The following is a 13,364-nucleotide window of genomic DNA, read 5'->3' on the forward strand; positions in this document are numbered from 1 at the left end:
AAGAGTCAGATCGAAAGGCTCCTTCCCCTGCCTGGGCAGGAAGGGCTGAGGAAGAGGCCGAGGAGGTTCAGACCCGCCGCGGATCGATGGAGAGAAACCCGGATTGATCGGCCTCTAAAATTAAATTTATTGGGGTCATGGTTTTATATGGTAGCTGATACAACTGTTAAATGGGGAACATTCATTTCCAATAGGAGGCGTTTATTAAACTTCCACTGAATTAGACCCGCCGTGATTTATGTGGCAATCTCGGCTCGGCCCTCCAGGAGCGCGGGGAGCCTTTATTTATTTATATTTATTTATATTTATTTATTTTATACACCCCGCGACACGGCTCCCTGAGTTTTAACCTAAATTATCCACTGGCCTGAGGAATGGGGAAGGACCGGGGGGTCCCAGGGGTGTCCAGGGGTGTCCTGGGGTGTCCAGGGGTGTCCTGGGGTGTCCTGAGGTGTCCAGGGGTGTCCCAGAGGTGTCCCAGGGGTGTCCCAGGGGTGTCCAGGGGTGTCCCGGGGTGTCCTGGGGTGTCCAGGGGTGTCCCGGGGGTGTCCCAGGGGTGTCCTGGGGTGTCCTGGGGTGTCCTGGGGTGTCCCGGGGTGTCCAGGGGTGTCCTGGAGTGTCCCAGGGGTGTCCTGGGGTGTCCTGAGGTGTCCAGGGGTGTCCCAGAGGTGTCCCAGGGGTGTCCCAGGGGTGTCCAGGGGTGTCCCGGGGTGTCCTGGGGTGTCCAGGGGTGTCCCGGGGGTGTCCCAGGGGTGTCCTGGGGTGTCCTGGGGTGTCCCGGGGTGTCCCAGGGGTGTCCTGGGGTGTCCCGGGGTGTCCTGGGGTGTCCTGGGGTGTCCTGGGGTGTCCCGGGGTGTCCAGGGGTGTCCTGGAGTGTCCCAGGGGTGTCCTGGGGTGTCCTGAGGTGTCCAGGGGTGTCCCAGAGGTGTCCCAGGGGTGTCCCAGGGGTGTCCAGGGGTGTCCCGGGGTGTCCTGGGGTGTCCTGGGGTGTCCCGGGGTGTCCCAGGGGTGTCCTGGGGTGTCCCGGGGTGTCCCGGGGTGTCCTGGGGTGTCCTGGGGTGTCCCGGGGTGTCCAGGGGTGTCCTGGGGTGTCCAGGGGTGTCCCGGGGTGTCCTGGGGTGTCCTGGAGTGTCCTGAAGTGTCCAGGGGTGCCCTGGGGTGTCCCAGCGGTGTCCTGGGGTGTCCTGGGACGTCCCAGGGTGTCCTGGAGTGTCCCAGGGGGTCCCTGGGGTGTCCAGGGGTGTCCTGGGATGTCCCAGGGGTGTCCTGGGGTGTCCCGGGGTGTCCTGGGATGTCCCAGGGGTGTCCTGGGGTGTCCCGGGGTGTCCTGGGATGTCCCAGGGGTGTCCTGGGGTGTCCCAGGGGTGTCCAGGGGTGTCCAGGGGTGTCCCAGGGGTGTCCTGGAGTGTCCAGGGGTGTCCTGGGATGTCCTGGGGTGTCCAGGGGTGTCCTGGAGTGTCCTGGGATGTCCCAGGGGTGTCCTGGGGTGTCCCAGGGGAGTCCCAGGGGTGTCCCCGGTTTTTGGGGGGCTCCGGGCCCCGGAACCGTCCCGCCCCTCGCGCGCGGCGCTGGTTGAGCGTTAATTAGGAATTCATTACAATTAAAAGCCACGCGCGCGCACAACGCCTTAATTACATCTGATTTTTAATTCCGAATCCGTGTTTACACAGTTAAAAAAAAAAAAAAAAAGCGAGACGACGTACCTCCTGATTATCCCCAATACTCTTTATACCGTACTAATTATGTAAATTAAACCTAATTAACTGAACGCCACCAAAAAAAAAAAAAAAAAAAAAAAAAAAGGTCGATTTTGTTAAAAGACCCGGGGAGAACTGGGGGCCGCTCCAGGAGAGAGAACAGGGCGAGGGAAGCGGGGCAGAGCCGAGTCCTCCCATCCATCCCCTCCCGGTCCCGGCTCATTCCCGAGCGCTGCAGCATCACCGGGAACGGGGCAGCGCCTCACCGCCCTCCTGCCTCCGTTTGCCTCGAGAAAACGGGCTGGAACCGGCCAGGATGAAGAATTAAAGGCGAGGAATAATTACCCATCACTGCGGGAAGGGCCGGGCTGTGTTATCCCCCCCGACGGGGCGGACGGGGGGGGGAAAAACGGGGTCTGCACCCGCAAAATCCTCCCGGTGCCTCCCGGTGCCTCCTGGTATCCCCCGGTGCCCCCCCAGTGCCCCCCAGTGCCCCCCGGTGCCCCCCAGTGCCCCCCAGTTCCTCCCAGTGCCCCCCAGTGCCCCTCCAGTGCCTCCCGGTGCCCCCCGGTGACCCCCAGTGCCCCCCGGTGCCCCCCAGTGCCCCCCAGTGCCTCCCGGAGCCCCCCAGTGCCCCCCGGTGCCCCCCAGTGCCCCCCGGTGTCCCCCAGTGCCTCCCGGTGCCCCCCAGTGCCTCCCAGTGCCCCCAGTGCCCCCCAGTGCCCCCCGGTGCCTCCCGGTGCCTCCCGGTGCCCCCCGGTGCTCCCCAGTGCCCCCCGGTGCCTCCCGGTGCCTCCCGGTGCCCCCCGGTGCTCCCCAGTGCCCCCCAGTGCCCCCCGGTGCCCCCCGGTGATGGGAGGGAGGAAGGAACACACCAAAGCGATGGCTGGGGGCGATCCCGCGCCGTTATTAACCTCACTTTGCTGGCGGCCGGACGCGCTGATTAATTACAGTTTAATTAAGGCGGGATCCCGAGCCGGGCCGGCCCCACCCGCGGCCAGCGGGGCGCCGGGTCCCCCAAACCGCGGCTGCGGCCGCTTCTGCCCGTGTGAGAACGAAAAAACCCCATCCCACCCCCTTATCCCCTCTAATCCCGGCGATTTCGTTGAGGCCCGGTGTCCCCCGGTCCCTGTTCCCGTTCCCGGCGCGGGGCGCGCATCCCGCCCGTGGGATGGACCGGGAGAGACCGGGAGAGACCGGGAGGGATCAGGACACCCCGATTTCTTTGGCCCCGGTGTCCCCCGGTTCCCGTTCCCATTCCCGGCGCGGGGCGCGCATCCCGCCCGTGGGACAGACCGGGACTCCCCGATTTCCTTGGGCCCGGTGTCCCCCCAGCCCCGGTTCCCGTTCCCGGCGCGGGGCGCGCATCCCGCCCGTGGAGAGACCGGGATGGACCGGGACTCCCCGGTTTCGTTGGGCCCGGTGTCCCCGGGGCGCGCATCCCGCCCGTGGGAGAGTCCAGGACTCCCCGATTTCGATGGGGCCCCCCCGCCGCTCCCCCCGGGCTCCTCTTTTCGTTCCCCGCGGAAAGTTTGAAGGAGAATCGCTCCCTGGCGGCGGGCTCAGCTCGGGGTGAGCCCCGCTCTTACCTCTGTCCCCGCTCCCTCCCTGTCCCCCGTCCCCGTTCCCTCCCCGTCCCCGCTCCCCCAGAGCCGCGCGGTGATTGACTGGGCTGTGATTGACGGCGGCGGGTCCCGGCGGCCGCTCATGTAAATACGCCGCCGCTCGGTGGGTGTGTCTTGCCGTTATTTTAGCTGTCACCGGATCAACGTGCGGCGGCTCCGAGCCGGGATCCGGATCCTCCCTCGGTCACTCGCTCTTGTGGCGCCCGGCCCGGGCGGAGGCGGCGGGGGCGGCCCCGGGGTGCCGGTGAAGGGCGAGGTCCCCGCGGCTCCTGCGGGCACCGGGCACGGCCCCGGGGTGCCGGTGAAGGGCGAGGTCCCCGCGGCTCCTGCGGGCACCGGGCACGGCCCGATGGCGGCCCCGGCCCCGGGCTGCGGGCCCTAGAGCCGGGCACAGCCCGCCCGTCCAGCCGGAGCGCGCCGCGGTGAGTGACACCGAGGGAGGGATGGATGGGGAGGGAGGGAAACGGGGCGCGTTTCGTTCTCGGGACTCGCTCCCCGTTATTTTGTGTAATTACCTCGGAAGCGGCTTTAGCGCCGGGAGCTCTCCCCGCTAAGCCAATTTGCCCGGCTGTGGCTGCGGCTGCTGCCCCGGGCCCTAATCCGCCCGTGCTGATCCCCCGCCGGGGACACCGCACGGGGCCGGGGCCGCCCCGCTCCTCCCGCGGCCACCGGGAGCCGAGTTTGTGCCCCCGGGACCCGCCGCTCGCATCCCCCGGCGCCTTTTCGTTGTGCCCGCCCGGACCGGCCCGGCACGGCCCGGCGAGCCCGCACAAAGGGAAGGGAAGGGACACCGGGGACTCGGCCAGGGAGGAAGAGGAGGAGGAGGAGGAGGAGGAGGAGGTGACCCCTCTCTCTCCTTGCCCGGCGCTCCCGGGGCCGCTCACACCGCGGGGCGGGGGATGCGCTCCGGGACCCCGCGGGTCCAGGAGGGTCCTGCGGCAGAGCCAGGGGGGCTCCGGGTCCTGCGGCAGAGCCAGGGGGGCTCCGGGTCCTGCGGCAGAGCCAGGGGGGCTCCGGGCCGGGCCGAGCGGCGGAGGGGCCCCGGGAGCGGCGGGGATCGGTTCGGGGCCCCGGGAGCGGTTCGGAGCCCCGGGAGCGGTTCGGAGCCCCGGGATCGGTTCGGGGCCCCGGGATCGGTTCGGAGCCCCGGGATCGGTTCGGAGCCCCGGGATCGGTTCGGGGCCCCGGGAGCGCCTCTAACCCGCGCCTTTCCCCGATTTTGTTTTGCAGGGGCGTTTTGGGGGGGAATGGAGGCGATCGCCAGTCAGATGGGAAATGGGAGAGATGCAAGCTCCTCCCCAAATTCAAAGCAAGAGCTGCAGCCGTACCAGGGCTCCAATACCCTCAAGCCCAACCAAGTGGGGGAGACCTCGCTGTACGGCGTGCCCATCGTGTCCCTGGTCATCGACGGGCAGGAGCGGCTGTGCCTGGCGCAGATCTCCAACACGCTGCTCAAGAACTACAGCTACAATGAGATCCACAACCGGCGGGTGGCCCTGGGCATCACCTGCGTGCAGTGCACGCCGGTGCAGCTGGAGATCCTGCGGCGGGCCGGGGCCATGCCCATCTCCTCCCGCCGCTGCGGCATGATCACCAAGAGGGAGGCGGAGCGGCTCTGCAAGTCCTTCCTGGGCGAGCACAAGCCGCCCAAGCTGCCCGAGAACTTCGCCTTCGACGTGGTGCACGAGTGCGCCTGGGGCTCCCGGGGCAGCTTCATCCCGGCGCGCTACAACAGCTCCCGCGCCAAGTGCATCAAGTGCAGCTACTGCAGCATGTACTTCTCGCCCAACAAGTTCATCTTCCACTCGCACCGCACCCCGGACTCCAAATACACCCAGCCCGACGCCGCCAACTTCAACTCGTGGCGCCGCCACCTCAAGCTCAGCGACAAGACGGCCACGGAGGAGCTGTCGCACGCCTGGGAGGATGTCAAGGCCATGTTTAACGGCGGTACCCGAAAGAGGACATTCTCCCTGCAGGGCGCGGCCGCGGGCGGGCCCGGGGCCGGCTCTCCCGCCGCCAAGGCCGCGCTGCACCCGCCGCCGCCGCCCGCGGGCCCCGAGCTGGCCCCGGCGCACAAGAGCCTGCGGTGCGGCGGGCAGGAGGCGGCGGGGGAGCGGCCGCCGCTGGGGCTGCCGGGGCACGGCGGGGCGGGCGCGGTGCGCAGCTACCCGGTGATCCCGGTGCCCAGCAAAGGTTTCGGGATGCTGCAGAAGCTGCCGCCGCCGCTCTTCCCGCACCCGTACGGCTTCCCCGCCGCCGCTTTCGGACTGTGCCCCAAGAAGCAGGAGGAGGCGCTGGGCGGCGCGGGGGGCGGCGAGGGGGCCAAGGGCGGCGCGCTGCCCCCCGGGATGTTCTGGGGCCCCCCGCAGCCGCACCCGCACCAGCCCGCGCAGCCCCCGCACCAGCCCGGCGCGGCCAAGGACGGCGGCGTGTACCCCTCGTTCCCGGTGTTCTGGCCGGCCGCGGGCAGCCTGCCCGTGCCGCCCTACCCCGCGCAGAGCCCCGCCAAGGCGGCGGCCACGGCCGTGGTGGTGGCGGCGGCGGCGGCGGCGGCGGCGGCGGCGGCGGAGCCCGGGGGGCCGGCGGGGCGGCACGGGGAGCCGGAGGGCTCCGAGCCCTCGGGCAGCGGCCGCAGCAGCGCCACCCCGCAGGAGGGAGCGGGGGGCGAGGCCGAGCGCTGCCCCAGCGCGCTGTCGCGGGCGGCGGCCGAGGAGGAGCGCTCCGGGGACGAGGCGCTGCTGGCGCCGCTGCCGCTGCCCAGGAAGGGCAGTTACCTGTCCGCATTCCGCCCGGTGGTGAAGGACGCCGAGAGCATCGCCAAGCTCTACGGCACCCGCGAGGCGTTCGGCGGCGCGGGGCCCCGCGGGCCCGGCTACCTCTCCCCGGACTTCCTCAGCGAGGGCAGCTCCAGCTACCGCTCGCTGTCCCCCGGCGGGGACACGGCCGAGGAGCCCGAGGTGGACGTGGAGTCCAACCGCTTCCCCGAGGACGAGGAGGAGGAAAGCGCCGCCGCCGTGCCCGCGCTGGGCCCCGCCGAGGGCCGGGAGCCGCCGCCGCCCCGGCTGCTGGCCGGGCCCGAGGAGCCGCCGCCGCCCGCGGGGGCAGAGGGGCCCGAGGAGGAGAAAGCGGCCGAGGCGGGGGCGCAGGAGGGCGGGCAGGGCCCCCCGGGCAGCCCCGAGAGCAGCGGCGGCGCCTTCGAGGTGCGGGGCCGGGAGAACGGGGGATCTGCCCTCGGGGGGGATCTGCCCTCGGGGGGGAAACTGCCCTCGGAGGGGTCCCCGCAGGGCCGGGAGAAGGGGAGGGGGATTTGCCCTTTGGGGGGATCTGCCCTTTGGGGGATCTGCCCTCGGGTGGGAGTCCCTGCGGGGCCGGGGAAAGGATGGGTTCTGCCCTTTGGGGGGTCCCTGCGGGGCTGGGAGAAGGGGATCTCCCTCGGGTGGGGAGTCTCCTCGGGGCCGGGGGAAGGGGAGGGGGATCTGCCCTCGGGGGGGGATCTGCCCTCGGGTGGGGGGATCTGCCCTCGGATGGGGTGTTCTTGCCCTCGGGTGGGGGGATCTGCCCTCGGGTGGGGGGATCTGCCCTCGGATGGGGTGTTCTTGCCCTCGGGTGGGGGGAATCTGCCCTCGGGTGGGGGGATCTGCCCTCAAGGGGGGATCTCCCTCGGGGTTCCCCCGGCTCTGACTCGCTCTGTTGCAGGTGTTCGCTCCGGACAGGGGGGAGCACCTGCAGCCGCTGAAAGCCGCGGCGTCCCTGGGAGCCCCCGGCGCCTTCCTGTGCCCCCCCGAGGCCAAGGGTAACGCGGGCAGGGCTCGGCCCGGGCGGGGGGACCCCAAAGGCCGCTTTCGTTTTGTTTATTTTCGGGATAAAAGCGAAACAAACGGGACCCGGGGAGGGGAACGGGAACGGGGAAGGGAACGGGGCCAAGCTCCAGCCCCACAAGCTCCTTTCCAGCACAAAGCGATTAGGATGTCGCTAAGAAGGCTTTAACGAGGGGGCTTTGCCCGTAATTATGTAATTAAGGATATATCAGGACCGTACTTTCGTTGCTTACGGCCCGGGCAAATCCGTTCTGTTAACTTTTAAAGAGCAAGATAAAGAAGACAATCACTCGGCGGCGGAGGATTTGGAGGGCAGAAAATCCTATCAGGACCAAAGGAACGCCGCTCATCCCAGCCCTGTAAATACCGACAGAGGTGAGCGGCGCTCCGCGGGGCGAATAAACCGATATGAACCTAAATAAATATATAAAACCGATATAAACCGATATAAAGCCTATATAAAACCTATATAAACCTAAATAAATATATAAAACCTGTATAAAACCTATATAAAACCTATATAAAACCGATATAAACCTATATAAACCTAAATAAATATATAAAACCTGTATAAAACCTGTATAAACTGATATAAACCTAAATAAATATAGAAACCTATATAAAACCTATATAAAACCGATATAAACCTAAATAAATATATAAAACCGATATAAACCGATATAAACCTAAATAAATATAGAAAACCTGTATAAAACCTATATAAAACCTATATAAAACCTATATAAAACCTATATAAACCTAAATAAATATATAAAACCTATATAAAACCTATATAAGACCTATATAAACCTAAATAAATATATAAAACCTATATAAACCTATATAAAACCTATATAAACTGATATAAACCTAAATAAATATATAAAACCTATATAAACCTATATAAACCTAAATAAATATATAAAACCTGTATAAAACCTATATAAACCTATATAAACCTAAATAAATATATAAAACCTGTATAAAACCTGTCTAAAACCTATATAAACCTAACTAAACAAACCCTCCGCTGGTTTATTCCCCACCGTGTGTGTCCCCCCAAACAGAGGAAGGGCTGCCCATGGATGTCACCGCCACGCCACTGCTGGAAAAAGACATCGAAAACCTGGCCCGAGGTGAGGCTGGGGGAGAGAGAGGAGACTCCCCACCCGTCCCCGGGAGCCGCAGGTCTTTATTTATTTGTGTTTTGTGCAGAGGAGTGATTAAGCGCTGTGATTAATGTAACGCGATGCGATTAGCGCCGCGCTGAGCCGCCTCCAGATGGGAAAGCGCGGGGCTCTCCCCTCCCCTCTCCATCACCCCAACCCCGAGCCCCGCCGTGTGGTTTTTTTTTTAAACAGATGAGTTACAAAAATTGGTCCTGGAGCAAATGGAGCTGAGGAAAAAGCTGGAGAGGGATTTCCAGAGTTTAAAAGGTACCGGGGTGCCCTCCCCTCGCTGGCCGAGCCCCCCCAGAGGGGCCCGGACTGACCCCCGGCCCCACAGATAATTTCCAGGACCAGATGAAGCGGGAGTTGGCGTACAGGGAGGAGATGGTGCAGCAGCTGCAGATCGTGCGAGGTGAGGCCGAGCCCATCTCTACTTTTTTAAAATTATTATTTCCTTTTTTTTAATTTTTCCCCCTTTTTTTCTTTTTTTTTCCTTTTTTTTCCCTTTTCCCCCCTTTCCCCCCCCTTTTTTTCCCCTTTTTTCCTTTTTTTCCTTTTTTTCCTTTTTTTTCCCCCCTTTTTTTCCCTTTTTTCCCTTTTCCCCCCTTTTTTTCCTTTTTTTTTTTTTCCTTTCCCCTCCCTTTTCCCTTTTTTCCCTTTTTCCCCCTTTTTTTTCCTCCTTTTTCTCCTTTTTTTTCTTTGCAAAAATTCAATTTAATCTTATTTATTTCCGCGCTTTTTTTTTTTTTTTTTTTTTTTTGTTTTGTTTTGTTTTGTTTTGTTTTGTTTAGTTAGGTGAGGGATTTTTCTGGGGGTTTTTTTTTTAGTTTTGGGGTGGATTTGGTTTTTTTTTGGTTGGGTCGTTGGGGGTTTTGTGTGTATGTGTTTTATTTTTTTGGTTGTTGTTCGTTTTGTTTGTTTGGGGATTTTGTTGGTTTTGTTTTGGGGATTTTGTTGGTTTTGTTTTGGGGTTTTTATTGTTTTGTTTTGGATTTTTTTGTTGTTTTGTTTTGGGTTTTTTGTTGGTTTTGTTTTGGTTTTTTATTGTTTTGTTTTGGGTTTTTTCGTGTTGGTTTGTTTTGGGTATTTTTTTTGTTGTTTTTGTTTTGGGTTTTTATTGTTTTGTTTGGGGTTTTTGTTGGTTTTGTTTTGGTTTTTTTATTGTTTTGTTTTGGGTTTTTTGTTTGTTTTTGGTTTGGATTTTTGGCGGATTTTAGTATTTCTTTTTTTTTTCGTTCTGTATCATCCCTCTCCCTCCAATTCCCCTCACGATTTCGAGCCGCCCCTCAAAGGCCCCGCTCGCCCGGCCGGGAACGAACCTTCCCCTCCCTCAATCATTTCCACTCGGGACAAACCAAAAACAAAACAAAAAAAACCCCAAAACCCCAAAAAAACCCCACAAAAACCCCCCAAAACCCCGTAAAATACCTTCCCTCGCCGGGAAAGCCGCGCCGGGCTGTGTCCCCATGTCCCCGGCTGTGTCCCCACGTCCCCATGTCCCCCCGGCTGTGCCCCCCATGTTCCCCCGGCTCTGGGTGTCCCCATGTCCCCGGCTGTGGGTGTCCCCATGTCCCCATGTCCCCCCGGCCGTGTCCCCGGGCTCAGCCCCGCCCGCTCTGTCCCGGGACAGACACGCTGTGCAACGAGCTGGACCAGGAGAGGAAAGCGCGATACGCCATCCAGCAGAAACTGAAAGGTACCGGGACGAGGGGACACGGAGAGTCTGAGGGGACACGGAGGTGTGAGGGGGGGACACAGGGAGATTTGAGGGGGACACGGAGGTGTGAGGGGACATGGAGGTCTGACGGGACATGGAGGTTTTGAGGCGGGACATGGAGAGTGTGAGGGGACATGGGAGGTTTGAGGGGGATATGGAGTCTCAGGGGGGACACGGAGGTGTGAGGGGACAATGGAGGTCTGGAGGGACACACGGAGAGTCTGAGGGGACACGGAGCTGTGAGGGGGACACGGAGGTTTGAGGGGACATGGAGGTGTGAGGGGACACGGAGGTCTGGAGGGACACGGAGGTGAGGGGGGACAGGGAGGTCTGAGGGGACATGGGGGTCTGGGGAGGACATAGAGGTCTGAGGGGATAGGGAGGTTTGAGGGGGACAGGGAGGTCTGAGGGGATATGGAGGTCTGAGGGAACATGGAGAGTCTGAGGGGACACGGAGGTGTGAGGGGGACACGGAGGTCTGAGGGGACACGAAGGACTGGGGCGGGACACGGGAGTCTGAGGGGACACGGAGGTGTCTGCGGGGGACATGGAGGTCTAAGGGGACACAGAGAAACTGAGGGGGGACACGAAGGTCTGAGGGGGCCCAGAAATCTCAGGGGAGGCCCGGAGATCTCGGGGGAACCCGGAAGTCTCAGGGGGACCCGGCGGTCTGAGGGGGGACCCGGAGGTCTGAGGGGGGACCCGGCGGTCTGAGGGGAACCCGGAAGTCTGAGGGGGAACCCGGAGGTCTGAGGGGAACCCGGAAGTCTCAGGGGGACCCGGAGGTCTGAGGGGGGACCCGGCGGTCTGAGGGGAACCCGGAAGTCTGAGGGGGGACCCGGAGGTCTGAGGGGAACCCGGCGGTCTGAGGGGAACCCGGAAGTCTGAGGGGGAACCCGGAGGTCTGAGGGGAACCCGGAAGTCTGAGGGGGAACCCGGAGGTCTGAGGGGAACCCGGAAGTCTCAGGGGGACCCGGCGGTCTCGGGGGCCCCTCCCCGGCCCGGCCCGGCCCGGCCCGGTCCCGGCGGTGACGCTGCCGTCCCCCGCAGAGGCTCACGACGCGCTGCATCACTTCTCGTGCAAGATGCTGACCCCGCGGCACTGCAGCGGGAACTGCTCCTTCAAACCGCCGCTGCTGCCCCAGTGACCCCCCACCCCGGGCCCCCCGGCCCCCAAGCCATGCGGGCAGAGCCCACAGAAGCCATTCCCGCCAGGAGACACTTGTACATAGAGGACTCGGAGCCCCCGGCGATAGAGGGGGAGCGGCCCCGGCCCGGCCCGGCCGGGGGGGGATTGGGGTCCTGGCCGGGCCCTCCCCCGCCCCGCCTCCCCCTCCCTCCCTGTGTGTGTGTCCGCTTCTTCCACCCTCCTCCACACTGGAAACAAAAAACGAAAAAACAAAAAAAAAAGAAAAAGTGGCTATGTGCAATGGATATAAATGTACTGTGATTCTCTTGGTACAGTATTCGTCGGATTTTTATTTATTTATGATGTATATTTATTTATTTATTTATCCATCCCCCCCCCACCACCTTTCACCTTTCCCCTTCCCTCCATCCTTTCCTTCCCCTCCCCACGCCTGTAAATTCGGGATGTAACGGCACTTTAAACGGGCACAACAACGCTCTGGGGACAGTCCCCCCCCTTCTGTACGTGATTTTTGGTTCTTTAATAAAAACACACTGGAAGAAGCCGCCTGGTGCTCGGGGCAGGGGGCTCCCACCGCCCCCCGGTGCCGGGACGGGCCGGGACGGGCCGGGGATGGGCCGGGGATGGGCCGGGGATGGGCCGGGGATGGGCCGGGGGTGGGCCGGGGGTGGGCCGGGGATGGGCCGGGGATGGGCCGGGGATGGGCCGGGACGGGCCGGGGATGGGCCGGGGATGGGCCGGGGATGGGCCGGGGATGGGCCGGGGGTGGGCCGGGGACGGGCCGGGATGGGCCGGGATGGGCCGGGGGTGGGCCGGGGGTGGGCCGGGGGTGGGCCGGGGATGGGCCGGGACGGGCCGGGATGGGGATGGGCCGGGACGGGCCGGGATGGGCCGGGGATGGGCCGGGGATGGGCCGGGACGGGCCGGGGCTGGGCCGGGGACGGGCCGGGACGGGCCGGGGACGGGCCGGGATGGGCCGGGGACGGGCCGAGGACGGGCCGGGGATGCCGCCCCGGAGCTCATTAATGCCCATTGAAATGCAGGTGTCACACATGGAGCTGTGGCGTTAATGAGCCCGGAGAGCGCACCTGTCAGCCCGAAAATAGCCGCGTTTTAGCCCAGAATTCACCCGGGATGGGAGAACGGCACCGACAGCGGGGCGAGGCTGCACCGGGGGAGCTCCGGGGATGGGGGACGCACCGGGGACCGCGGGGACAGCGGGACCGGCACCGGGGGAGGGATGGGGGGTCCGGGAGCATCCCGGGGACCGGCACCGGGGGAGGGATGGGGGGTCCGGGAGCATCCCGGGGACCGGCACCGGGGGAGGGATGGGGGGTCCGGGAGCATCCCGGGGACAGCGGGACCGGGGGAGGGATGCGGGGACCGGGAGCATCCCGGGGACAGCGGGACCGGGGGAGGGATGCGGGGACCGGGAGCATCCCGGGGACCGGCGGGAGCATCCCGGGGACCGCGGGGACCGGCGGGACCGGCACCGGGGAAGGGATGCGGGGTCCGGGAGCATCCTGGGGACCGGCACCGAGGAAGGGATACGGGGTCCAGGAGGATCCCGGGGACTGGGAGCACCCCAGGGACCGGCGGGAGGTGTCCCGGGGGCTGGAGGTGCCCCGAGAACCGGCGGGAGGTGTCCCGGGGGCTGGAGGTGCCCCGAGAACCGGCGGGAGGTGTCCCGGGGGCTGGAGGTGCCCCGGGGCCGGGCCCGCCCGTCCCGGGGTCGCTGCCGAGTGAGCCGAGCCCCGGCGAGCAGGAGGCGCCGGTAATTAATTAGTGCCCGCGCTCATTAGGCCGTTCCGCGGGCTCGGGCGCCACCGCGTGGGCGCGGCCGGAACTGCAGCAGCGGCAGATGACAAATCCTTCCCCTGATCCTGAGCTCGGGATAAACTGAGCGGGGGATGCAGCCCAAACCCATCCCCTGAGGGTGAGGAGACCCTTCCCGGCCAGGGCAGGGCGGGATGGGGGTGAAAAACCCTTTGGGGTGGGAGCCCAGATAAGCTTTTTGGGGTTTGTTTGTCTGGATGCGATGGAGGTTAAAAACCCTTTGGGGTAGAAGGCCAGATGAGCTTTTGGGGTTTTGTTTGTCTGGGCGGGATGAAGGTTAAAACCCCTTTGGGGCAGGAGGCTGGATGAGCTTTTTGGGGTTTTTGTTTGTCTGGGTGGGATGGAGGTT

General features: G+C 63.7%; 1 protein-coding gene across 1 annotated transcript; it reads left to right on the forward strand.

Moving 5' to 3' along the window:
- Positions 1 to 4,569: 4,569 nt before the first annotated feature.
- SKOR1 (SKI family transcriptional corepressor 1) lies at positions 4,570 to 11,669 on the forward strand (the record flags this gene model as incomplete). The annotated part of the gene is made up of 8 exons (XM_083871327.1): positions 4,570 to 6,525; positions 7,022 to 7,118; positions 7,411 to 7,518; positions 8,211 to 8,279; positions 8,505 to 8,579; positions 8,650 to 8,724; positions 9,943 to 10,008; positions 11,080 to 11,669. 8 exons carry the CDS (start codon positions 4,570 to 4,572, stop codon positions 11,175 to 11,177), a joined length of 2,544 nt encoding a protein of 847 aa, XP_083727453.1. The 3' UTR covers positions 11,178 to 11,669.
- Between the last annotated feature and the right edge of the window lie 1,695 nt (positions 11,670 to 13,364).

Source organism: Zosterops lateralis, assembly GCF_965231275.1.
Source record: "Zosterops lateralis genome assembly, chromosome: 13".
NCBI lineage: Eukaryota > Metazoa > Chordata > Aves > Passeriformes > Zosteropidae > Zosterops > Zosterops lateralis.